This window comes from Sturnus vulgaris, chromosome 7 (assembly GCF_052056855.1).
Source record: "Sturnus vulgaris isolate bStuVul1 chromosome 7, bStuVul1.hap1, whole genome shotgun sequence".
Taxonomy (NCBI): Eukaryota; Metazoa; Chordata; class Aves; order Passeriformes; family Sturnidae; genus Sturnus; species Sturnus vulgaris.
In genome coordinates, this window is record NC_142249.1 from 20349474 (window position 1) to 20376981 (window position 27508).

At 36.1% G+C, this 27508-nt stretch overlaps 1 protein-coding gene across 3 annotated transcripts in view; it reads left to right on the forward strand.

Annotated features, from left to right (window-relative positions):
* OLA1 (Obg like ATPase 1) overlaps positions 1–27508 on the forward strand; it is a 128939-nt gene that overhangs the window by 68136 nt on the left and 33295 nt on the right. For all 3 annotated transcript variants that reach the window (XM_088168024.1, XM_088168025.1, XM_014880162.2), the window contains exons 5-7: positions 10208–10383; positions 22369–22449; positions 22719–22816. In XM_088168024.1, the coding sequence (XP_088024150.1) occupies positions 10208–10383; positions 22369–22449; positions 22719–22816 (355 nt within the window). The remainder of the gene's footprint in view (positions 1–10207; positions 10384–22368; positions 22450–22718; positions 22817–27508) is intronic.

Below are 27508 nucleotides of genomic sequence, written 5' to 3' on the forward strand. Positions count from 1 at the left end.
GTGATGGACTGAGTTTACAACTCCTTGTAAGTACTCTTCTTCTAAATACTCTTATTCTTCCTGTAAACAGTCCATTTTTATAGCATTCTTGTAAGGCACTGCAAGGAGTTTTGACAGTGTTGGAGGGCTGTTGTTTTATCATAACAAAAATGTCATTTTAACTTTAGGAATATTTGGAATCTTATTGGATAACTAATTTCTTGTAACTGAAAATTTCTTACTGAGTTGTTGTTACTGCTTTAAATGCTTTTCTAGAGAAGTTGCTGTTTTGAAGGAATTTTATACTCTCTGTTGTGGGTTTCAGGAGGGTTGTCGTTTTGCATTCTGTGCTGAACTGAACTGCTCATTCTCTGTTCATTATTTTGCAAAGACCAATAACCTTCCAGGCTGTTGAAGAATGTGGAGCAGGGAGCTGAGCTATCTCTGCACGGGAGTCAGAGTGGGCTCAGCAGAGTTTAGTGGTTTGGACTTTGTTGTAGTATTAGGAATTCAGAATGTTTCATTAGGAGTTCAGTCATGGGAACCGCTAAGTAATGCTATTCCAGACCCAATAAAAACTTCGAGGCTCGAGTGGGATTTTTTATACTACTGCATTTTTGACATATTCAATCTGTGACCCAGAAAAATGATCCATGAATAATTGAGATGTTTCCTATATATCTGGTCATTCAAGGCCAGGTAGAACTGCCCTGTGGGTTTCTGCTAATGGCTGCTAGTTGCTAGTCGTGATCTCTGTAGATACATTGTCTTAAAAACCTAGTTATTGCTAGCAATTATATTTTGTTATGGTGGCCCTCAGAGATTCCAGAGAAGACTGGCATCATAGAGCTGACACTGACTATTCCTAAAGAGAAGACCAGGATGACTGACCTCCAGAAAAAAAGGGATAAAATGCAGCATGGAGATAAGGTGTTTCTGGAAGCAGTGTGAATGCACAGTTATACGTGTAGGCATATTTCTAATTTCCAAATGGTTTCTGCTTAGGAACCATGTTTTTGTGCAGTGTAGATTCCATCAGATTGCAAATGTATGAATTTCAGTCTACTTTTGAGTAGGGAAATTGTCTGGATATATGGTACACAGAGGCATGTTAGAAGTTATCTACTGGTGTTTGTGGCCAGACCTTCCTGCACGCCATGTGCTTTATGCAGGCAGTGCTGCTGCAGAACACTCACCAGGGAGGAGAGTTCTGTGGAGAATCCTCCTTGTTCCTGTTTGCTTCTCTTTTCATGACTTAAACTCACAAAGGAAGGTTTTAGGTCATTAGACCAGAAAGTAACACAAAACAGAGTGGGACTGAGCTCAGGATGACAAGAGCACTGTCTCTGAAGGAAGCATATGCATTCTTCAGGTATTTAGGCTTTTGACCAGGCTAAGTTCCTAATTTGGCCCTTCTTCCACTTAACACAGTTGTGGTTTATAAAAATCTGAACAAAGAGACCAGTTTTTCTTAGGGAATTCTAAAAAATTGATGTGGCATGCCAGCCATCTCAAAAATTTTTCCATTGAGTGCTGCCCTTCCCAAGGTGTGTTCTGATAGTGAACCTGTGTGAATTACCCAGGTAATGTGTGTTGCAAGAAAGGAATTTAAAGAGTGTGTCCCAGTTGTGTCCCAACTATTTGTTGGGTAGTGCAGTGATAGAATTTAAAATGCATAATCAAGGGCAGTCAGAGCAAGCCCTTGACAAATGGGGGGACAAAGGGCTCAAAGATTTATTACTTCAGCTGTCAAATAATGTCCTTTACCCAGTGTGACCAACTTGATAGCAAATCTCAGCAGGTAGGTTTTGCCTGTGGAGTGATGACTACAGCCCAGTGGTGCCAGGATGAAAGAGTAGTGGCAAGTAAACACATCTTACATCTGAAATAACTCATCAGTATTTGTCAGACACCCTCAAGAGTGGGAGCTCTGGAGCAGGATTTTACAGATAAGCTCATTGGAGTGACTGTCTTGGTAACAAGTTTTCTGTGGTAAAACTGCTTCCATCAGGACTTGGATTGTGGTTTCTTCTGCCACCTCTCACGTCCTGAAATGAGTTGCTTTGCCTCAGTGTTTCCCGGGGAGATTATAATTTTTATCTCTGACCTTGTGCAGTACTCGCTTGACGAGTACTTTTATGCAAATGTAAATTCTTTGTATGCTTAAGAAGTTGATACTACAGTCATTTAGAATCCTGTATTGCTTCTCCATGCTCTCATTGTGTGTCTGCTGGTGCAGAAATAGACGTGCCCTTTTTTGTGAAATAATCCCAATAGGTTTGATATTGAAAGGGCTGCTATTCAGCTGCTATTTCAGACTTTTGGGGAGGGTTTGCTCTCTCCTGACTAGTGTGGTATTAGGGCTCAGCAGGGTAAATGTAGCTGCTTATCTTTTATATAGGTAAGTAATGAATTAAGTCCTAATACTGCACCAGTCAAGACAGCCCAAAGCAGCTGCTTTAACCATCCTGTGCCTGTATAGCCATATGGTACACATAAACCGTAATGTTGTGTTCAAAGTCATTAGTGCTGCACCTAATATTCTGAACTGGTTTTTTTGTTGCTAAAAATCAGCTAAACTTGAGAATAAAAAACAAGTGTTTTAAATGGAAATTAAAATCTTTTCTTATATTTTTATGATGCAGGTAAAACAAAATAATTATTGTCAGAGTGACTGCTTGCATTTAAAATAAATTTATACATATTATTTTAAAAAAATCTAGTTAACTTTAAAATATGTAAGTTTTCTTGTCATTTAGGGTTCTGTGAAGCTGATCATCAAGAGGGTTGCAAATCATTGGCGGTTTCTATTTTCAGAGTTCCACATCCCAGAGTAATTTGCTTTAATTTCACCCAATTTAACCTATACTTCACACCATCACCATTCAGCTTTAATAGCTATGTTCTATGCATAAGAAAAGCAGATAAATGTCCACAATTAGACTGCAAGTGATTACAACTAGTTAGGGCTTTATGAAGACAAAACTTAAGGGGCTGTAGCACAAAACAAAGCCACAAAAGATGTCTGAAAAAATTCTTTCTTCAGAAGTCAAGGTTTACTACAGTGTTTTATTTAATGTATTTTGTACTTGATTTTGCTTATGTTGAAGATGTAGGCAGGTGCATCTTCTTCAACTGAAAATTACTCTGCTTAAAGAATATTAGGTTTGTGTTACAGGTGATTAATTTCACTTGAAATTAGCTTGCAAAGGAAAACATGCTAAACCTACTTTATTTTTGGTTCTTTGTTAACACGTGTTTTGTTTAAGAAGCTGTAAAATGTTGGTTCTGATGGTATTATTTTGTTCTTCTAATCATAAATATGCATAGTAAAATGTACTATCTTCAAAGTTTAGTACATTCTATAATGTTAAATGTACCTGTACCTCAGTCAGAAATAGCAGTATCTTTTACTGTTTAAATCTTTGGAATGCTGATGATAACATGTCAAGCCAGTCTAAGTATAGATATTATTTATAATTTAAATTTTTTTGACACTTCTAGTCTTGTTTTTTGTAGCTCAGAGAAATACCCTACTTCTAGCTCCTCACTGAAGTTACTGTATTTTAGTTTTTGTTCTCTCCCCCATTCCCACCAGTAAGTGGTCAGAGAGACATTATTGCTCATTTATTTCAGGGCTCATAACAAGGTGTGTGTATCGTGGTGTGACATACTCGTCTGTGCCGAGCAGCTCTTGTTGATAGCAGTCATTGAACATATGTGGGAGAGGAAGTGCAAGTACCAATTATTCTTTAGGTCTGGTTTGTGGTGGGGTTATTAAACATTCTCTTACAGTTTATTGACAAAAAATGCTGGTCATTACCCTAAATACCAATGGGAGTTTCAGCTTGTGACACAGTTCAGATTCTGATCAAACTGTAAATATCCCCCTTAATTACAGCATAACATATACCAATACACTGCTTACCTTTTGTAAATGAATGCAAGATGCCAGAAGGCCATTATGTGAAGCTTAGCATTAGCCAAATATTTGGTTACATTTTACTTTAAGGGTAAGGATAATTAGAGAAATGAAACGACTTGTATATAAAAGATAAATTAATCTTGAAGATAATAATTAATTTCCATAATTGCAATTAGGAGCAGAATAAGATAAGTTTAGAAGTAGTATTTTGATTTGGATTTTAGCATCTCAGTGGCAGCTTGGAGCAGCTAGAAACAATAAGGTTTAGGCTATAGGCAGCTTCTTCGTTTTTATGTCGAAACTAGTTTTATATGCTATATCATAAAACTTTCAGTCCAATCAGCAACTACATTTAAATACTGCAAATTGTGGCAGCAAAACAATAATTCTGCTGATTAGCCCCTTTCCATTTCTTGTAAGTGAACTGTTTATGCTGTTGAGTACCTTTTGAAAAAAGAAAAAGCCAAAACAGCCTTGATTAGTCAAGGAGTAATTGGATGACTTGATTTTAGCAAGAGAATGAATTGGTTGATGATAGCCTGTAACTAAGTGTAGTGGTTCTGTTCAGATGAATACATAACATACAGTCATCAGATCTTGACAGGTATAACATAAGCAATGCAAAAATTTCTGGAGGCTGAGAGGTAAATTTTGTAAAAGGAATTTTGAAGCTGATTTTTGAAAGAAATGGGAAGAAATGTGCATGCCATTAGATGATACCGTTTAAAAGTGTCATTCGTTACGGCTGTCCTGTATACATATTTATGTGCTCTTAGTTTTGCTTTTGTCAAGAGCAAATCGAGCAAATCTAGGCTGTGTGTCCTGGCTGCCATCAAGACCTTACAAATTGGCTTCTTTCCTGCACTTCCACAGGAAAAAACTAGAGTCAAGTTGCATATCTTCTCTGTTCATTTGTTCTTTGTGGCAGTGATAATTTCCAAGCTCCTTACTTCTAGTCATTTCAGCTTATATCATTATTTTGGGGCTGTTAGCTAGCAAAAATGAATCTTGCTCTTGTATTATGCTTTGCCATTGTCCTGTCTAAATACTTACCTTGTTTCAATAGCAGTACCTGGGTACTGCTCAAGTGTTATGGGAATTTTCCACAGCAGTGAGCCTGATATTTCTAACTCTGTAATCTTTATTCTTGTACACTAAAGGAAGTGACAGGGCATTTTAAAGGTAGAGTGCAAATCCATCAGGATGTTATGGGAGATTATTTGAGAAAAAGCTTATATATATAGGGTACTTAAAAAAACATGGATTCTGTTCAAATTGCTTTTGACAAACTTCTGATAAAATTATGGTTTACGTCTGCTAGGATACGTGAGAGAGACACCGGAGAAGTTACAATGACTTTTTAAAATAATGAAATTACTGATTAGAGTTTCCCAGTTGACCTTCCTGTTACTGCTGTGTGATTAGCTTAGCTGTTGATAAACATATGCTTCCTTGGGGAGCTTCTTGAGTAAGTCTGTTTTATGTATGTATGTTTTTCCCCATGGGGCAGATTAGTTCCTTTCTCCTCTTACAGTAGTATGCCATAGGTTCCTGTAGTAGAAAGATGGCAGTTTTGGAGCCCAGACAGTATAATTCAAGGAAGCAGTCGAAAGGAAGGTGGTGTGGTTTGGGGTAATGTTTAAGAAATGCTGAAGCCTTATGATTTTAAAAGCAAATGCTTTGGTGAAGACATGGGAGGTACAATGCATTTTCATTATATTCATTGCAGAAGGACATTGTCCATAGGTCATACTGTCTTGAGAACACAGTGGTGTGGCTAGTTTTGGAGATGTTAATTGTAAATATACTTTTCAATTAGTATTATTTTAAAATAAATGAAGTCGTTAGGTCAATTTGTTGTTTGTTGCAATTCCAGAATATCCCAACAGCTTTTTTTAAAGATGAATTTTTTAGGAAAACTTTGAAAAAATTGATTTCTTAATGAAAACTTCGGATGTTAGACTGCAGAGCTCAGCTGCCAGTAGCCTGGCAGGTATCAGTGTACTACAGAGGATATTGTGTGAACAAGTTGCTAACCTTGTAAAAGTCCCTCCTGTTTACAGAAATTGAGGCCTCATTATGTCAATAAGAAGGCAGACATGGTTTGTTTGAGGTTCACCAAATTTAAACTCACCTCATTGTCAATAGGGCCTTTACCTCTGAGATGTAGCCATGTTTGCAGTCTCTGCTGTTTTACAACTCTCCCATTCTAGTCCTTTGCTTCCTCACCCGGATGCCCTGTTAGTATAATTTTGAGGAACCTTTGCTCCCTCATTTTTCTACCAAGCTCTCTCAAGCTATAATCAGCTTGAGATCAAAATGAGACTACCAGATGTCTGTTTTTCCTTCTCCCCATTATTTTGCTCATAGATTCTGTTGTAATGAGAGAGCAGTATCAGACAAGACAATCTGAGGATTTGTCAGTTTTTCATTTTTTCATCTTCAATGTCCATGAACTAACTAGTACTGGTTTTTTTTGCCTGATACCCAAGACAGTGTTACCTGTTCCTTCAGAAAAACTAGATTCTCATTTGTTTGCTGTCATCTTGTGTCTCAAGACCCACCTCTCATTTTCCCTGCTTCTTCCCATTCAGTTGTTTTTAGTTTCATCAGGTTACTTTTCTACATAGTGCACAATATCAGCTACTAGTCTAGTGCTACTCAGCCTGTGTCCACCTTGTGCATAGTGTTCATTGTACAACTATTGCATAATCTTTATCTTTAATTGGACAGTGATGGGATTCTTAGTACCCCGTTTGTTGTACTTTAAAATAAAGCCTTTGGATTTTCTGTTTTGCTGCTATGTATGCTGCAGGAAAGGTGGGCCTATCATATTATCTTTCCTAAAAAAAGAGAGGTAAAGGCTTTGCTTGACAGAGGGATTCCACACAAAGGCAGAAACACAAAGTAATGGCAATATGCTGTAAACAATCTATTTCAGGTAAGATTTGTAGATTACAATTATAGTTCTTATTTTTATCATTGAAAGTTGTAAATAATATGCACATTTTATTGTAGGTCTCATTTATAAACTCAGTTTTACAACTCAATTTTTTCCTACTACTTTGCATTTTTATATAGGTAATTTTTAAAATCAGGTACTGGGTAAAAGATTTTTCTAGTAGTTTAACTGCTAGTTTCTTGCAGTTGTACTTCTTGCAAGAGATCTCATCTCTTGCCCAAAGCCTAATTCCTAAGGTTACCACCAGCTCTGGCTTGCTGTGTCTACATACAGCTCTGCAGACTGGAATTGAATTCCCTACAGTGCTCAGTGTGATTTGTACCAAACCATCACTACAAAGCAGGCTGGAGGCTGGCATAATAGATTGTTCAAGATACATCCCACATGGATATTGAGACAAAGTTAAAACTGAGGCTCTTTCATCATAATGGTGTCACTCTGCCTTTTCCTTCTCTTCTTCTTGAGTTATCCCCCTGTCATGTCTCTAGCTAGGCTGTTGGTCAGAGCATGATCTGGTTTAGGTTGATGACTGAGGCTGACATTGAGAAGCTCTGAATGAGAGATTGACAAAAAAGGCTCAGTGCCTGTTGCCTTGAAGAATTTGTACCAAGATGTGGACATTACTGCCAGTTTGGTCTTTTGTGTATAAAAAAAAAATATTAAAGCTACCACTTGCTTATGGACTGTGTCTGTCTAAACGGGAATTCCTCAATGTAGAATTAGAAATTTAAACTCAAAATCCATGGCTTTAATGGAATACACAGCTAGTGTTGGCTCATTCCATGAGAAGAGTCAAGCAGCCCAGTGAGGAGGAGAGAAGGCTGAATTGTTGCCTCTAGTGGGGAATCATCAGCTCAGTAAGAGGCTTCTTACCCAAGCAAGCAACCACCTGCCTGTGCCAGACACAGCTCTCTTGTCATCAGGTTGCCTGAATGAACTGCAGGATGGCTGCTTACACAGGAAAAAGGAGACTTGAAGAAAACTTTGGCAGAACATTGAAGAGTCCATGGGTTAAAGCTTTTAGTGGGCTGAGGGCGAAGGTGACATTACAGGGTCAGTTTTATAGGTGTGGAAATACACTGAATTAATTGGGTTTGGAAGAATAAAAAATATTTTTTTCGTGAAAAGAAATGGGAAGATGTGAAGAAATGAAGCTGTTGAAGAAAACAGAAAAGTATAACTAATATATAAGCTGTTTTTTGTTGTTACTACTTCACCTTACACTTGCCTTTTCAGAAAAGCTTCATTCTTCCTTAAGACCAAAACAAGCTGTTTAATTTACTTTTTATTTTTGTGTTCTAAATGCAAGATCTTCATAGTCATGCAGCTTTTCCCCTGACTTAACAGTGTGGGGATTTTTGTTGCTTTTTAAAGCCATGGACACCAGATGCAGGAGGATGTGAGAAGATATGATTTACATGGTAATGGAGACTTTTTCTCTTGATGCAAGGAAGAAAGTTAAAGTTTTAGCTGAATGAATGCTACTTACCTGTTGAGAAGGCTGAGGCAAGTAGACTTTTTGTCAATCTGTGTGGTATCATCTTCCTACTTCTAACCTTTTTATTCAGTATTTTCCTTGTAAATTAGAACAGAGCTGTGAAACCGTTTTCTAGTATTTGCTCATGTGAACAGCCTATATCTCATTTGGTCAGGTGTGCAAATAAGGATTTGTAGAAGACAAGAGCTGTGGTATCTCTTCTGTGATTGCCTGGCCTTGATATAGATTAGTGTGGACTGTTTCCCATTAACAGAGCAGCCTGTTCTCCCATCATGGCCAGCATCAGGTTTGGCTCTATTGCTGAGGTAATTTTGTTTGTACCCAGGGAGTTCATTGATCAGTTTTGGAGAGAAACAGTTGATGAAAGAGGAGGGAACTTCTGGTAACCACTACTTAAAAGACTATTCATAAGTTTATGTAAAAATTATTTCGATGTTTGACTATAAGCAATATTTTAAACTTGTATTCCATGTGCATTGATATAAGGGCTTTGTTGCTAAAACCTTGGTTTTCAGTAAGTTAAAAGAGAAGATGAAGTTTAAGTTGTGCTTGATGACAACCTTTCTGTATATCAGTTAAAGAATTGTTTGTTGTTTACCCTGTTTCCTATATTTTTCAGTACAAGAAATGTCTTAAATTTTTTTTTCCTGTGTAAGAAATCAGTTGATTTAAATTTTGTTAATGTTCAAATAACGTTCTTTTCATGGTTGATTTCTCACTTGTATCTTTAATGTTACAACTTAGGCGTGCAAATACTCTGAAAATTGTTCCAGGAAGAAGTAATAAACTCTTTTCAACTGTTAATATTTTTGTTTTTAAAACACGTAATGATTTTTGGGGGGGGGAGCAGGATTTTTTTTTTAAGTGATACTGCTTATCTGATAATTTCAATCCTAGTTGAATTATGTTGCCAGATTGTCATCAGAAGGGCATGAAGTCAGCACACATGCGTCAGTAATATCTGGTTGTTTTAACCTTATGTTTCCAGTTGGCAATTTGAAATTATGGCTTCAACTGCACTTTAAATATGTGATAATAGCATGTGTTTCTAATAAGGGCCAGCACCATTTTGTTCAGATACTGTGAATGGTTGTCACTCATATATGACAAATGCACCTTCATCTGCTTCTCTGATGGCCCCCTAAAAACCATACCCTCAAATCAGGCCGATGAAATTAGCTGCTGTGTAAATTGTGTGTCTGAGTGGTTCATTATCTAATCACCGTCAGAACCACAGTGATAAAGTAGATTGAAACAGGGACGAGGTCTGCCAGATGATTTCAGGCCTTTTTTTCTAAGCCCTGTTTCCCTTGGAAACACTAAGAGTCGTTCAGAACTTCAGAATTCTTTGTCTAGAACTTCTTCATTTTTTAATGCGTAAAATTGGGCAGCCAGTGAGGTCTGCCAAGGTGCTTTGCAAGGTTTTCTTTCCATGATTCTTGCAATCATTGCTGTGTGTATTAAGATGTTCTGCCATGTTAATGTTTAGCTGCTGTGTTTGCTACTTCTAGGTTAGGTATTATTAAACACAGCAGCTATTTTCAGGAAACTGCTCTAGCCTATTCCTTTGTAGGAGAAACTCTTAAATGCTTCAAGTCCTGTCCTGAATGACAAAGTGCTGTGCTTTGTATATACAGAGAGGCAGCTTTGGATTCTGGAGCTGATATGTGAATTAATGTACTAAACCAGTATGATACAAAACATTGTACAGGATATTTGTACATGGACAGGACGTCCATGTGACTTTTCAGTTTCAAAATTTTTAACTCATTATAGTATGTTCTAAATATGTATTTCTTGTGTTTTTAGCTTAATAGGTAATTTAAGTGTTCTTTTGTTTTAGGAGCGTTTGAAGATGATGATATCACTCATGTTGAAGGAAGTGTAGATCCTGTTCGTGACATTGAAATCATACATGAAGAACTTAGACTTAAGGATGAGGAGCTGATCATGCAGAGCATAGATAAGCTTGAAAAAGTAGCTGTAAGAGGAGGAGACAAGAAATTAAAACCTGAATATGTAAGTACATGATCTATAAAAGTAAATCATTAAGTCCTCTCGGCATTGAATTATTTGTATTGTTGAGCTTTCTTATTGATCCCACGTGTAATACAAAATACTACTACTATTTTATATGTATTTTAAAGTAATTATTATGAGTTGAAAAAAAAATCAGAATGACTGGCTATGCTGTCAGTGTAAGATTTCATAGATGTAGCTAATTGTAACTTGTGAAATTTAATTGTTACTTTCTTGCTGACACAGCTTTTTATGAGAATTGCCAATCCTCTGTCAAACTTGCATCAATGTCTAGTTTCTAATTCAAAGTTATTTCTGACTTACTCCTGCTGTTAAGTTCTACTATGATGTTGATATTGGTATTCTTGCAACCAGCAAGTGAATGCATTTTTTTGGTGTGATTACACCTTGTGTCTTTGAGTGCATGTTAAATAAAGACTGCTAGTTGAAATGAATTTTAGAATGTTGTTGTGGAAAGCTGCTTAAATGAGCTCAATTATCACAGGCTAGTAGTGGTGTTTCTCTGTAAATTAGTAATGTATAATAATCAACTTCAAAGTATGTATTTTGCAAATTGTTGTTTTACTGCCACTTGCCTTTTGAGTCCCTGCACTTTACCAGTGGTCTAGTTACTCAATTTTTTTTGTCATTAATATTCTATAAATATTTCAGGTGTTATATAAAATGCATTCTCTAATTATTACAGCAGTTTGTCAGTGTGGAAATAGATTACTTATGTCTAGCAAGTAAAAGTTTTTTAAAAATATTGTTTTCTCAGATGGATTTTTCCATAGCAAGTAGTAAAACATTGCTATATGGGTACTGCTAGGTTAATTTATCAGAACTGAAGTGCAGTCAAATTTGTTGTCCCTACCTAATGTTTGGAAATGGATAGGAAGTGAAAGTGAGAATCCCTCTCCAAAATATTCATTCCATGATGCAGTGTTAAAAAGCACTTCTCTGGCAGCTTCTGTTGGTGAAGAACTAGTCTTTATCTGGCGTGAGAAGTATTGTATTTCTTGATTCGTCTAGGCCAGAAAAAAATAGCTATTGTTGGATGATTTAAAGGCTTTCATATAAGGCCAGAGAGAGAGAGAGAGAATCTTCATTTAAGAACCTTCATTTAAAGTCTTATCTGTCGTGTGAACCCAGCCCTGGGTACATGTGGGCAGTGATTTTTATCTTTTACAAAAGGTTTCACATGCTTAGAGGAACAGTGCAGTTTATGCCTACGGTTTCAAATAGCATCCACACAGTATTTCACCTTTTAATTCATGTTAAAGAAAGGGGCAAGCAAAAATTCCGTCCACAGTGAATTCAAAGTTCATCCTAAAGCTAAATTTTGCATTGGTATGACATGATGAAAATGAGGAGTGCTGTGATGCTGTTCTGCCCCAGCCTTGAGCTCTTCTCACTTTGTTGTGTGGCTGTCTTTGGAAACAGCTTTGCTCAGCTCCTTGTGATGGAACATTCCTGTCTCGTTTTTGAGTGTACCACTCTGGATGCTTTGAGGATTTTTATATCACAATCTGTGTTCTTCCTGTGCGAAGGAAGAAGTTGGCACTTTTGTGATTACAAAGAATCATCACTGAAGTGTGTTTTAAATAGAATTTGTAATAGTGAACTTAATGGGTGGTAGGTACAGTTATGATTGTATGACAAGAGTTGCTCTTAGTCATTTTTTAACTACAGGAAGTTGGTATGTGTTTGAAAACAGAAATGTCAGATTATTCTCAAATTAATGGAGACCCTAAATAAAAACCTAAAATCTAGAAATGCAATTTAAATTAATTAGACAAAAATTTCGAATCTTTATTATTAAACTGTCTTTACCCTTCAGCTTCAGTTTCTCATCCATTTTTGCCTCTTCCTTCAGTCTCCTTACTATTACTTAATCTGTAGTTCACCTGTCAAAATGCCGTTGTCACTTTGCATTTGTAACGTGCACTTCCTGTCATTTGTTGTGTTTTCTTAATCCTGTTTTTATGAACACATGCACAGAAAACATCAGGTTATTGAAGTCATGTTGCTCTGCCAGTTCTGTTCCCAATAATAGCTGTTACACATGACCAGTCTCAGCTGAGTTTGTCAACAACAATAGAGGTTTCAAAGGCGTGAAATTCCTTTGTTTTGTGGGAAGGGGTGGCTGAACAGAGTGGGGAGGCACAAATTAATGCTTCCATTGAGACAAAGGCTGCACACAGGAGCTATAGTCACTAGGGAAACTCCTCAAGGAAGTGTTGTGGGGCATAATGCCTGTGAATCTTGCTGATCTTGGACCTTCTTGCTTGTCTTCCCTGTGACTTGTATGCTTGAATTGTAATGTATATAAACTAGACTTCACAAAATGGACTTTTTTAATGGTGAATGCCTGTGTGAAAGCTCTTTTCTTCTCCTGGTAAATCAGTCCTTAGGTCCAGTTGTGCAGCTTCTAGAAACAGGTTTGTGTAGCTGTAAGACTGTAACAGCAGCTCCTGGGCTTTAGAAGTTCATCCAGTGGGTTGTGAGGCACTCCTGTACAGTTTGCCTTGCCTCTTTTCCTTTCGTGTTTTGTGTGCAGAGAAGGCCTGTGGTTGCATTCTATATAATACACTTTAGTACAGTATATACAGTATACAGCATTGGCTATGCAGTAAATAACTTACAGGTCTAGGAGGGAAACCATGTGGGATTGGTGAAAAAAGCAGTTAAAGATGATGCCTCCTTCCTAAAGTGGTAGCCAAATGTTAGGAGTGTATTTTGGCTGTTTGATCAGTCTGCGCTTCCCAAATCCATTGCATTCTGCGTTTAGCTTGTCTGTCACAGAGTTCCCTGTCCAGCACAATTAGTAATGTTTCCATACAGTTTGCAGCTACTGTTCAAGGCTTGCTCTTTCCAAGGCAAAAAAAAAAAAAAAAACGAAAAAAACAAAAAACTAGTATGGCCTGAAATTAATACTTTTTTTTTTCCAATCATGTTGTCCTCAAAAAAAAGAGAGGATGGGATAGGACTGGGAGAGAGCTTCTCAGGATTTGCCTTTGAAAATTATTTGCCAGTATAATACACAGCAATTGCTCTGTTCTTAGCAATATTCTTCTTCTGTAGCAGAGATGTGGAACAAACAGCTCTTGTCTGTGCACCAAGTGTTCCCAGTCATTTTTCCTTTCAGGAAAACTGGGAGGTTATGAAGGAAAAAACTTAGTATTCATAGATTGCTTTGGTTTTGTTTTTAAGCACAATGTTCAAATTTTAGTATCTCTCTTTCTATTGTTTTCTTTCCCCATTCCTTTTGGAACAATTCAAGGTGAAGATGCTTGAGAATGTCTCAAGAATTTCAACTGGTTGAGAATTATAGAAGTCATTTGTCTTGTTTTATAAATATAAATTGTCTGCTTTAGAAGATTCACTTTATCAGTAAGTGACCATAATTGTAAATTGGTAGTCTGAAATCTCCATTAGGTTTAGGAGGAGACAAATAAAAAATTGACAGTATATATCAGTCTACAGTACTTAAATCTGAGATTTGTACTCGATTGCCTGCCTTCTGGCATGGTGTTGTAACTTGTTAATTATCATTTTTCCTCTGTCTAAGCCCACATTGCCGAGAGGTGGTAAATTCACCTTTGTGCAGTGACCTGGCTTGGCAGTTGAGTAGCATTAACTGTTTGTCCTGTCTCTCAGAGAACTGATTTCTCAATCCCCTGTCAGCAGAAATAAAATAGCTGACTGTTGTTAAGGAGCTATCAATGAAATAATTTTCAAGTTCTACTTAAAAATCAATGGCACAATATGGTCCAAGATCACCAGCATGTAAGGTTGACATAAGCTTAGAATAGCTTCCTTTACACATGTATTTTCTGTTTTGCGAGTATTTCCCCTGCCCTCTCAGAAATTACTATTAATAAGGCTACTAGTCTTTCAGACTTGATATACCTTTAAATATTATTTTGGTTATAACCTTCTAAAGAGATAGAATAAAAATACTCCTGTTGTTTGCATGTATTAAAACAGTGCAAATATAATTTCCGAAAGCAATCAGAGTACTTTTGATTTTATATTTTAAATCTGTCTGATGCTGATATATGCAGAGACATGAGATAATAATAAAGTTTAACTCAATATCTAGCTTATTATTCATCTGTCATTTTGGATAGCAGAGGATTTCAAAGTAAAATTCAAATATGTATGACTTTATGAATCAGAAGGTACAAATGATAAAATTATTTTTTAAAAATATTTTTTAATTGGTGGGATTTTTCAATTCTGGAGACAAGTCTTTAAGTTAATACCATCTAATACAGTTAAGTGAACATTATTGCAGGATTCTCTTCCAATGTCCTTCTAGCCTGATTCTAGTCCTTAGAAATTGATAGCTCTGCAACAGCCCTTTGTTGGTGCCCAAAATCTTGAATCCCAGCACACAAAAATTCTTATGGTAACAGCATTGAGATCTGTGTATCTGACATCTGACTACAAGGGTATTATTTATAGTTGAGTTGATGCAGATTGTTGATGTTAGTGATATGAAGACACAATCATTGGTCAGAATCAATGTGCACAGTGTTTGAGCTTCCAATTTTCATTTGAAAGGTGGCTTCTACAGTAGGTCAGGATCAGTGTTCACTGGGTTTGAACTTCCAGTGTTTGGTTGAATGGGATGCTTTCACAAGTCTCCATTGTAAAGTCTGTCATTTTAAAACTAAGATTAGTTTATCAAACCAAGGATGTTTTGTAACAGGAAAAGCAATTGCAGTTACGAAAAGAGCAGTTAGAGACTCCTTTTTAGTGTAATGGTACCAGAACTATCCAGTGCATATTCAACTTAAAGGCATCAAGCTTTGTTTTGTTACTGTGCTGGGCAATGCCCTAATAATGAATACTCTGCCTATGGTCATTGTATTTGTCAGCATATATGTACTATGAGGAGTAAAGCAAAATCTTCCTAATAGTGGTTTAAGTAGCTTTAATCTCTTCCACTCTCCTCCTTTACATTTAATGTGTTGGTCATGTCCTGAGAATATAGTAACTGTTTGAAAGATGTTATTTTGTTCATCATTTGTTGTTAAAATCACGAATATGGTATGGGAGAGATACTTCACATACAGCAAAGAGCTGGTAGATTCAGTTTCTTCTTATTTCCAATATATACTGGATGAAAATCTTTCCTTCCTGCAGTATTCTGATGAATGGGATGGTGCCAAGCAGAATTTGCTGACCTCTTGCTGCAAGCACTTGCCAGAGTTCTCACGGATGGATGAACTCTTATTTCCTCTAACTGATGATGTCAGTTGGGAATGTTCACCTTTCTTTCATTCCACATTGAAGATAAATACAGCGATGAATTGTATAAAATTTTTTTTGCCAGTTTCTTTGGTCTCCTTATGTAAGGAGAGTTTGAGAGGCCAGTTTTTTCCACAGGAGAGGGAAAGAAAGAAGCACGTACACTGTTGACATGTTCTCTGCTGATGGCTTTTACAATTGCTAACTTAAATCATAGGGAATCAAGAAAATATTTATATTCTTAATGCATATAATTATGCCTAAAATCTTGAGTGGACCATTTACTCTGCTTAATGTGGTATTTAGAGGAAATTAAAGTTCATTCTGGAGAACATTTTGAATGTAGCATGGCAGATGTTTGTGAATTGATTGGTAGTAAAGCCTGACTTAAAAGTACAAAATGTGTAAACACACGTTTGGGTTTTCTTGGTATTATCAGTAGACAAAGAGAAGTCAGTGCTTAAATATTTTCTGTCAAGACTGATCTTTCCTATGTAGATTTGAAAAATAGCTTAAAGTAATTAATTTTGTAAATCATGCCTCTCTGCCTATATCTAGATCCAAGCCATTTTAAATTGTATGTGCATATGCCAAAATAACACTATATAAAAATAGCTGTATTCTGAAAAAGACACCTTTTTCATTTGGCTTAAATCTACAACACATGCACAAATCTTCCACAAATGCATTCACACCTGGATTTATTTGGAAATTTTTGTGGATTGGCTAATAAGAAAAATTCAGTGAAACTGCAAGAGATACTTCATTTTACTTTTCAGTGCAATTTCCCTGTTCTCAACTTCTGAACTGCTGGGAATAATGACTTGAAGATAGACTGCTTTCTGTAGTCTTGCTTGCTTTTTTCTTTGAGAAGCAACAAGTGACTGAGTTGTTTAATGAATAGTGCTGTAAAGTCTGCAAGGATGACCCACACAGGAGAATTGGGGTTTATTGACATGGGTTATGTTGCTTGCAATGCCTGTAGGATGTTTTAGGTGAAAGTGCTTGTTGTGGTTCATAAACATTATTGGCATCTAGTTCTAAGTAAATCTTAGATAATGTACAGCTTGTACTGGCTCTGTGAGAAGGTGTTAAATAGAAGAAAGGACAATACAGTTGTCCTAAATCCGTTACTTGTCCCATTGTATTTTTATTAAAGTCAGTGAGCAAGGGAATTGTAAGAGATTAGGCATTGTTTTGTGCCACAGAGGGGCTCTTTGTAACTTGATGCAGTACCTGGCTTGTTCTCTTTCCTGCACTCAGCTGCTACAGCTTCTTTAAGCACTTACCACAATGAAAAAACATCTAGCCTTTTCTTTAAACTGCAAAATTTGTCTTAATTGTCCTTTAAAATACCATTGTTTTTAAATCATGTTTTTAGAATAAATTCTTACTATGTCACTTCAGCCTCAGTCTTCTAAATCACCAGAAAACCTCCAGGAAGAGCAGAGAGCTGAGGCTATGCTCAATAGAAGTGAAGAGATTTCCAAGGAAAACTGCATAGAAGGGCTGTGGGCTCGGTGCACTCCATACACCTCGTGTTAACAAGGAAAATTGTGTGTACTCTATAAATTGCTCTTGGTGCAGCACAGTTAAACTAGCTATGAGTACCTCAAATAGCATTGTTCTCTGTCTGTATCTGAAAAACCATTTTGAAATTTTGAAGGCCGGATGGAGTAATAATTATTATCTGGTTTGATCCCTCACATATCCCAACTAATTCTTGCAACTGTGGTTAAAATTGAATGTATCTCTTATGGGAAAATTAACCTTTATTGAAATATATTCTGGGTAGAGTTAAGTTACTTCAGCTTGTATAAGCTATGCCAGTAATTAATCACCTTTACTGTTTAGAAATAAGACACAGCTTTAGTCTGTATTTGTCAAGCTTTAGCAATCATGCTAGGTTGAAAAACCCTATATATGATGCAATAAGAATAAAAGCATAGAACTTAAGAACACCAAGTCTTCATGCACAAGCACTTTGTCAAAACCTCTGTTTTTTCTCCAGTTTTTCATTATTTCAGCAGAGGTAAGTGTAGAATTATTCCCGTTGGACATTAGGCTATTTGTATTGCATGAGTCTTCTAGTTACAGTACAGTTCATTTGCCCTCCAGGCTTCCCAGCCGCTCTGGCAAGAGGGAAGTCCTCTGTAGGTAAATACTGTAGCCACCCTCCCTTTGTCCCCTGCCCAGCACTGCATGAACTTCAGTGTTTCGTATTGAAAAGCGTCCTTTGCTTTCACTAAAGCTGTGGGGCAGTTCTGGTCCCCATGTAGGTTCCCCTTGTTAGTAAGTGACTGTCTCAGAATGTGGGTGTCATTACCATGGCCTTTCTTGGCAGCTGAAAGATGGTGACCAGTGAAAGGCAAAGAGTTTGTTTGGGATGCCATCAGAAACACACATTGGGGTTTTTATTTACACTTGTATTCTGGGACCCACTGGGTAGGTGGTACTGACTTCATTTGGTATATGCAGTGATTTATTAAAGAAATACTTTCTGCCATTGATCCAGATTCTTTAGAGAAGCCAGAATATGTTATTTATACACTATCATCTTCATTACTCATGTGCAATAGTGTTGGACTTTAGAATGAAATGAGAGGAGCTAACTAAGAGCTACAGATAATGTTTTAGGTACTCCTTGTAGCTTTTCCAAGCAACAGAGCAGTGTAAATGATAGAATTTTAGACAATTGAAACATTTTAATAAAAAGTATTTAAGTGCTTTTGAAGCTTTTACAGGGAGATGGTAAGTTTTTATATCTTGGAACTTTTGAAGGGAATGAATAAGGTGCTGAAAAATGTTCCATGCTTCCTTTGGTGGGGGGAAAAGCCCTAGTGTACTCACAGTTACTCTGTAGTAGTGGAGACTTTTGCACTGCCTGCAGGCTTACAGGGAATTCGCTTGCACTTTGAAGTGTGAAGTGATAATCCTCACAACTGCTTATTTCTTTATTAAATTTGCGGAAGTTAATTACATGCCCTGGTAATTTACAACAAAAAAATCACAATTCTCTGATGCCAAGTAGGCAAGTGAGTTTTCCAAGCTTCAGTTTAGTCCCTCATGCTGTAAGAAGAATTTGGCATTGGCACACATTATTACTATCATTCAACCAGAAAGTCTATTAATGTATGCACATTTTTCTACACAGTAGTGTCTCATGAGTAGATCTTGGTAAATCTTCCATATGCAATTTACATGTATTTCATTGTTTTATACTGCTGGACTTAATGTCCTGCTTAGCATCTGTGGTTTGACTACTTCTGGTCTTTGGAAAATGAGAGCAGGATGTAATTAAAATCACTGTATTTCATATGGCTAAATATACTGAGTATTCATATGTGTTAAATATATTGCCATGCATATAGTCAGAAATTAACTGATTTTTAAAACAGTAATATTTGATATTCATTAAGTTTGCTGTAGTTCATGTGCCTTGACAACTTTAAGCAAATTTCAGTTTGGATGGATTTTTAGTGGCTTTCTGAATGGCTCTTGTTATTATGCTGCTAGCTGGAAAACAAGAGTACCCCTCTCATCCTAGAAGGCAAAGTGGATCATTCTGCTCGTGACAGATTGACCTCAAAGGGTACAATTAGTGTAGGCCAGATCTAATAAAACAAAGCAGATCATTGCTCTGTATTCTGTTATTAAGCATCTCAAAGTTAACTCGAGTAGTGATTAAATGTGTTTCAATGAGTGGTAGAGTGATAAAGAAGATAAAAAGATCTGGTTATACTCTTTCACCAGTCCTAAATAGAAGCAAATGATTAAAAATTGTGCTATATGAGAAATAACCCAAAAATACACTATTTGCATATTTGTTTAGAGTATTGGAGCAGCTGAGTTAAAAATAAATAAGTGGAAACATGTGCCTTTCTTCACATTGTCATTTGTGTTTAACGATTTCTTGTTAAGGAATTAAATCCCATTTCAGTGAACTTCCACCACTGATGCAGGGGAATCTAAGTTCAGCTGACCCATTTTTAAGTTTCTGGCTTGTCTACCTTACATTCTGTGTGATATGACTGTTGCCCATAAAGTCCATCAGATAATAAATTTTTTATGTCTCACTACTTCATCATCTTCATACAAAAGTGCTGCATTTGCTTACAAGTTTCCGTCCTTTTATCTAAAGAAAGTTTTCCAATACTTTGCTAACTTCCCTATAAAGGCAAAATGAAATGGTGAGGTTGTCAGCTCTCCCCAGCATACTCAGCTGTAGACCAGCCTTACCTGTGGAAATTGTCCGTGCAGTCACTGCTTTAGAACAGCAGTTGCAAACCACGTCAGATATGCAAATGAGAACTTATTAAAATTAGGTCAGTGCCAAAATGGATTTAGACTGTGTGTCACTATAAGAATGTGGAAGAGAGGTTTTGATTGGCAGCTCTGTGCTTAGACAGGCTTTAGAAAGGCCAAACTTTATTTGCTGTGTTGATGCTTGAAATTTTCCGGAGGTTCCATGTTACGTAGCTCCCCTTACAGTGTGATTACAAAGCATTTTATTTCTGCTTAAGCAGAAACTTAAAAGTTTTGCTCTGGTGACTTCTGCTGTAGTGGTTTTTTTCTGTCAATTTTTTATTGACTCCGATTTATATGTAACAATGCATTGGTATTGTGGGAGAAACTGCAATGCTGAAAGCCATGTGGTAGGTGCCTACAGAACTAGTTCAAAACCCAAAATAGTGTGTAATCAGAATTCCTTCACTGCTGAACAGGAATCTTGGTGATTGTGTTGATTTTTATATATATCTGTTTAAAGAGAAGCTGAGGATAAAGATCTTAAGTGAAAAGTACTTACTGATAGAATTGCTTCCCTTATCTTGTTTATACTGATTAATTAAAAAATAAAAAGCACATAGGGTTAAAGATAAGATGGTACCACTGTTTTCTTCTTTATGTGTAATCTTGTTGCATGTCTCTACATAAGCTGTTCTGGCCACTCATCATAGTAACCAGCTGGGCCATTTCACCTGCTGGAGCCATTAAAGAGGACTCTCTCCCCCTAGATTAATCCCCTCCGACATTAGTTTTTTGCTCTGACAACTGGAGCAGGCATTCAGAATTTGCAGGTGGCCAGTGTGACGCACATAATTGCCTACAATTTTAGGCAATGAATAAAAATGGTCTACATTACTTGTCAAAGGTTGTATATGCAGTGCCAAGTGAGATCTATGGGAAGCCTTTTAGGGTTTAAAGAACAGTTAATAGCAAAGCTGCACAGTGCTTTTTTAATCATAATGCATTTGTAATATAGCACTTTGATCTTCTCCTTGTAGGAAATGGTGTTATATTAGCCACTTTTAAACATTTATGAGTGAAATTCAGTTATAGGAGAGTAAAAGTGATTATTCTTAGGCAGAACATGTTAGATTTCATTAAAAGTTTTAGCTTGCCCCTTCCTTGTTAAAATCTGTGGGGAGTCCTGTTCCTGGAGGGTTTCAAATCAGGATCTGAAGATTTAGAAGAGCTTTTTCTTTTTTTTTTTTTTCTCTCCACTAAAGCTACTGCAAGACTAGAAAAGATGGTAGTAAATACTGATGTTATTTGTGGTTGTTTATAAATGTACTTCAACTGCATAGCATTAAGTGCAAAAAAATGTTGTATGCTCAACAGTTCAGGGAATGTTGCCTTGTATTTTAAAGATCTTAATGCTCAGTTGCATCAATTACAACTTTAAAAATGCATTATTTAAAGCATGATCATAAATTATCTACAACAAAAAATAGGCGACTCTAAAATGTACTACTCCTAGAAGAGCAGAGTTTGACCTTTCAGACCCAAGAGCCTTTTATTAACACCTGCCTGTAAGGAAAACCGTGCCACACGCAGCTTTCGGATTCACGACCACAAAACTGATGAGGAAAGGCTTGAAGGGTTCAGTTTGTGTCACTTGCTGTTTGCCGTTTCCATTTCACAGATGATTAATCTTTCTGTGAAGAAAGGCCAGAGAAACAAAGCACATTGGGCTCTTCCTGCAGTTACTCCTTCTGAATGCACACTAGCTTGCTAACTAAAAGGCCTTTAGATTTCCTGCCGAGAGAGATGTTCTGAAAGTGAATGCAGCTGGTTGGAGGTCACCAGTGCAAGGCTCTTGCCATTGTGTAATGGAGGCTTTGGCAGGTTTCATTTTGGGGGGGGAGGGAGAAGGTGTTGGCGAAAAATTAATGCGGAATAAAAAGGGCTTTGGCCGTTTGAATTAATTTCTTGAGGGTGGATCATCAATAATAGGCTCCATTTCTTTTGCTCACAATTTAAAAAAAAGAGAAAAGATATTTGCTGTGTTTTGTCCCACCCATTCCCTTTTCTTAATGGCATGTTTATATTGTACGTGGTCTCTCCCGCTGGATGCTGAAATGTTGCGTCTTACTGAGTTCGAAAAGCAATCTAAAATGTACTGATTTTTACATGTATTTTATGAGCTCTGCTAATGTTCTTGGTGACAAGAGGTGATAGTTGAGTATTGTGTATTTAACTTTCTAATTGTGGGATTTGGATGACTTTAATAATCTATATTGCTCTTTAGTGACTTTTACAGCAGCAATTTCTGTTTTTCTGGGAGAGTAAAAATTTGTTTCTAAAAGGTGTTATCTAATTTTTAGTTTGTGTGTATGTTTTAAATCTTAATGGCTACATGCCTTGTTTATGGAAAAGAATAGTCTTGATATCCAGCTGAGTTTTTGACTTTGGGTTTTTTTTTTTTTTTTTGATCTTGCGTAGGATGTAATGTGCAAAATCAAGACATGGGTAATAGATGAAAAGAAAGCTGTCCGCTTCTATCATGATTGGAATGACAAAGAGGTAGGCTATAAATATTACTCCATGAATTGACTTCTAATTTTGCTACCTGTTACTGGTTCTTTTTAAAGTTTTTTTTTTTTTTAAGATTTCATATTCATAGTGTTCTGAATGTTAAATTTATTCGCTGAATATATGCTTATCTGTGATTTATGTATTACACTTGAATTCTGTAGCCTTCTCAGAATGTGCCATGAGGAAAATGATCATAAAATTAATTCAAGTTGATATAAACAGTTTTTAAAATTCTCCCCCACTATTTTCACTTGCAGATTGATGTTTTGAACAAACATTTGTTTTTTACTTCAAAACCGATGATCTACTTGGTTAATCTCTCTGAAAAAGACTACATTAGAAAGAAAAACAAGTGGTGAGTGTGTGCAGGTTAAGTGTCTAAATTTATATTTCTGTTTCACATCTTTCAATGGTCAGTAATTCCTTGCACATTTAGATCACCAAGGATATTAATTAAAAGAGCTTCTGTTACGTGTTATGCTCCCATTGACATGCTGCTTGAGTACAATGCATATGGTGAAACCTTGACTGATACTGCAGAAAAGAATATGCTTTCCATCCTTAAATTTTAACATGACTCCATTAACTTTGAAGAAAACAGATTTGATTTAGAAGCACTAATTTAAATAAGCATATGGTTTTATCATATTCTATAATGCTGGTTGTCTGAACAACATCTTTTTCATTCCATAAGAATGAATTGAATGCCAGAAGACGAAAGCTATGTGGCTTGCACAGAAATTTTTCAAACAAAATTGCTCATTTTAACGTTACTCTTCTGTTTGCAATTGGGTGCCTGGCTTTCTTGCCACTTCTTGTGTCTTGCTTGTGCTTTACAGGCCTCTTTTGATGGGCTTTAATGCCGTGGACAACTCAGCTTTTAGTCAGGTATTTCTGGCATCAATATTGTGGCTCAGGTACATGATGGTTATAAAATCAATCTATCAGACATTCAGTGAACTGGATGAAGATCCAGTCCTAACATGGTAGACAAATGGTGGGAATCCACTGCTGTTGAGAAGTACAGCATTTAGCATGTCATTGGAATCTCTAGATGGCATAAATATTGCTGTGGAGGAGGGAACAGATTGGGTAGTGAGTATATGATGAAGGAAAATCTATAGCAGTGTGTTTAGTTTAAAAAAACGCAACCAAACAGCAAATCTTTTCTTACAGTTCAGAATTTTAAACACTGTACTTGTGAGATACTTTGAAGATTTATAAATGTATGTTTGTGAACAGATATATGCATGTAACTCATCCAAACAAATCAAAAGTATCTAAAGCGGAATATCTGAATTCTCCTAAAGTACACCCTCTGTTTCTCCCTGTACTTCATTAAGTACTTAGATGCACATGGTTTCAATTTTCCATTAAAAATTCTCATTTCCATATGATATCAAAGAGTGAGAAGGCTTTAAACTGAAAAATAAACATTCATAGACTGGAAGCCAAAACAATAATTAATGTCAGATGGTTAACTCCAATAAATCATTAGAATAAATTCTGTGAAATTACTGCAACTAAAACTGTCCTTTTGATACTCCAAGACATTTTGTGTTGGTACTAAAGAACAAAATTTAGCGTATTTTAATAGCAAACTCTCTCAGTCCCAAACACAGACTTCACAATAGACTTGGCAAGCAATATAATAATGTAAGCTCTTCATATTTTGACAAATTTTATATTTTAAAATAAATTTTTCCTTTAAGTATTTTTTTTAATATGACAGTTTAAATATAAGAAAGGGTTCTACCTAAGGAGATATTTAAAATCAGGGTAGTCATATTTGCTCTGTTATTGTAAGGTGACACTCTTTTCAAAGTAAAAATGCTGTGGTTTCTTAAGGTTTGCTGTAACAGTACAGATGTGGAAGTTTATGTGGAAATGGATGAGTCATTTTCCCTATCCTAAAAAGGATCCTTACACCTGTGTTTGGATGATTACAGGTAGAGCTCACTGGCTCTAATTGTACAGTAAATACCATTTCCCAGACCCTAATGGTAGCCAGACTGCTTAGGTGACGCCAGTCTGTGATTTAGCTGTCGCCAGTTACCCCATGTTTTTTGTGAGACTAGTTGTGATGATGACATAGTTAAACCCAATTGAAAGCAAATCTTTGGATAAATTGCAATTTTTAATTTGTAAAAAATCAGATGTTTGAGTCGAGGAGTCATATAATGAAATAGTTTAACTGTTTCTATTGCAATTAATGATTTAGTTTTTTAAAAGTATACCCAGATCTCATGGATGTGAGTGTAATTGTAGCTGAAAGATCAAAGCCTGGGTATCTGAGTGATGTTCCAGAAGAGAATTTACCACATAGCCATTTTCAGTACAGTTTCTGCCTCCTGCTGTTCCTATTTTCCCTCAAGCTAGCCATTGACTACCCCCTGTGCATCCCTGCTCGTAAAAAATGATTGAGGAAGTATTTGTCATGTATTTATGAGTGGGAAACATTGTGTGATAGGGAAAGGCATCTACTAGAACCAGAAAGATTGCCATTTCCTTTCCTTCAGCTACTCTGCCACAGCTTTAAATCCTCTGTTTATGCAACATAGCTTTTATATTTTAGAGCAGAATAAATGTTTTCTATGAAGGATGCTAACGGTAGGCTTCTGTCATTTATGTGGTGCAGGCAGATGTAAATGATTAGAATATATTTTACTGTTAGATGCCACTTTGTGATTTTTGTTATTATTTTGAGGGGTAGGTATTCATATTTGAAATACAAGCCACATTTAGTCATAGTCACTCTTCTCAAGAAAGTTTATTTCTGAGCTTAATTCATAATATTATTATAACAAAGGTGAGGTTAATGCAGGAAATGCTCAGTCATAGAATGTTTTCATCAGACTTTTGCAACTATAGAATTATTTAGAACAGCAAAGGAAAGGAGAGGCCTTTTGATTTTGGGTGGAGAGGAAAACTAAAATGGTCTTTGTTTTACTGGGTCACTCTTTCAGAATTAATGAACATTTTAATTGTTAGTTAAAACACACTTATATTTAAGTGCCAGTGTTTTATTTTTCAATCCAAAAAGAGAAAAAAACACTGTGAAAGATAGGACTATTGTGTGTTTGAGTATGTATATTGACCTTTTGAAAGATGTAAAAACTGGAATGGCTCCAAGCAGTTACTTGCTGGTTTTAACAATGTTGAATTAGTCATTCAGTTGATTTATGATTAAGACCTAGTCCCTGAAGAGAAGCTGACATGGCAGCTGTGTTAGTTGCACTTGTGTTATGATCAGATGACAGTAATCTTGATGTTTATGAGGGAATCCACTGAAACCATTCTTAATACATACTGCTGTGCTCTAAATGAATATTTAAACTTCTTTTAATAATTCCTAAGTTTTTAAAATCTGTATTTAGTACCTTAACCATGGTATATTGTATCTGAGCTTTACCATGAAAATATTCAAAATAGTAATATTAGTAATTATCAGGTAAAACTGAATTCTGAGTTCCAAGATGTCACATAAATACAGGATATCAGATTTATCAGCCCTTCATCTAATTTCAGCTTTACATTTTAGTCTTACTAAAGAGCATGCTTCTAGCAGTTCATAGGATGGATTCCAATTATGAAATATATTGAGCTAATTAATGAGTGACTGTAGAGGACCATGCGTAGCATCACGTTTGGTTTGGTTTGGTATTTTCGACTTACTTGCAGCAAGCAGCAGAAATACTGTATATGTTAAAGCATAACTGATCTCTTGATTCAACTTCTCAGGTCCAATACAGTGAATTTCATCCTATGCCTAGACTGTAATTCAAAAAGCCAGTTATGCTGCTAAAGATTTTCTGGTATCTCTAGCATTGTAACTAAATTGTCTGAGACTTAATTATGGATTTCTGAACATTGTTTTCTCTAATATGAGACTTGTTGAATATCCAAATGTATGTTAACATTATTATAAGGGCTTGTTTCTCAAAATGTTACGGTAGGCATTCTGTTAAAAATGTTGATCAGCGTTGATAGGCTCAGGGTCTTAAGTATTTTGCTCCTGTGTATTTAGAACGGTGACATATACGTCATAATAAATAAAATTTTGCCCATTAATTTTCATAGCATTTTTAGTGTTCTTAAACTAGAAGAAGTATAATTAGGTCAGATGAAAGTCCATCTTTTCTGGTATCATGTTTCTGGCAGGCCACTAACAGATGTCCAGGGAAGATTATAGGAACAGATTAAGCAAACAGAGTATATGCATCCAGCTTCTTGCAATCTGTTATTGTAGAACTGACTAAGCCAGATATGATATACTTGTAGTTAATACTTTTTGACTGATTTTTATTCTATAAATTTACCCATTCACCTTTTGAACTCAAGTATACTTTTTGGCATCCTAATATCCTGGAGCAGGGACTTCCACAGCTTAACTATGTGCTATATGTAGAAGTACTTCCTTATGCTTGTTTTGGATCTGCCACATCATAATTTCATTTGATGCTCCTTAGATCTTGTATTATGAGGGTGAATAATCCTTTTCTATTCATCTTTTTCATACTGCTTCAGATGGTCTGAATATTTTTAAAAAAATGGAGGGGGTAGGGAAATCTGACATGAAGAAAGAAATACCGAGGGTCAAGTAAAAGGAACGCTCCATAGTTTTGAGTATGAATTAATCTGTTTCACTCAGTCTTTCACTTTTAAACTAGTTAGGAAACAAGTTATAAATGGAGTTATTTATTACCATTTATGGAGACTCGGAGTTCTTGGTTGTATTTCAGCAGATATGCATGTTCAGGCAGTTACATTTTATTCTGATAAATTTATTTGAGAAATTATTTGAAGGAATTTTAAAATCATGAGTTGCAATGCCAAGGTGGTGTTGATGTTTTCTTGACATAGCTGCTTAATGATTTTAAGGTTGTCTTCTATGCTGACAAATTTGAAAAATAGTATTTTTAAAAATATGTTACAGTTCTTGTTCCTGCCGTACAACTGAAATGCTTTAAAATAATATTAGGAGATGATTTATGTTATGTGGGTATAAGTAAAGTTTTGTACACACAAGATGAGAAGTCAGATATTC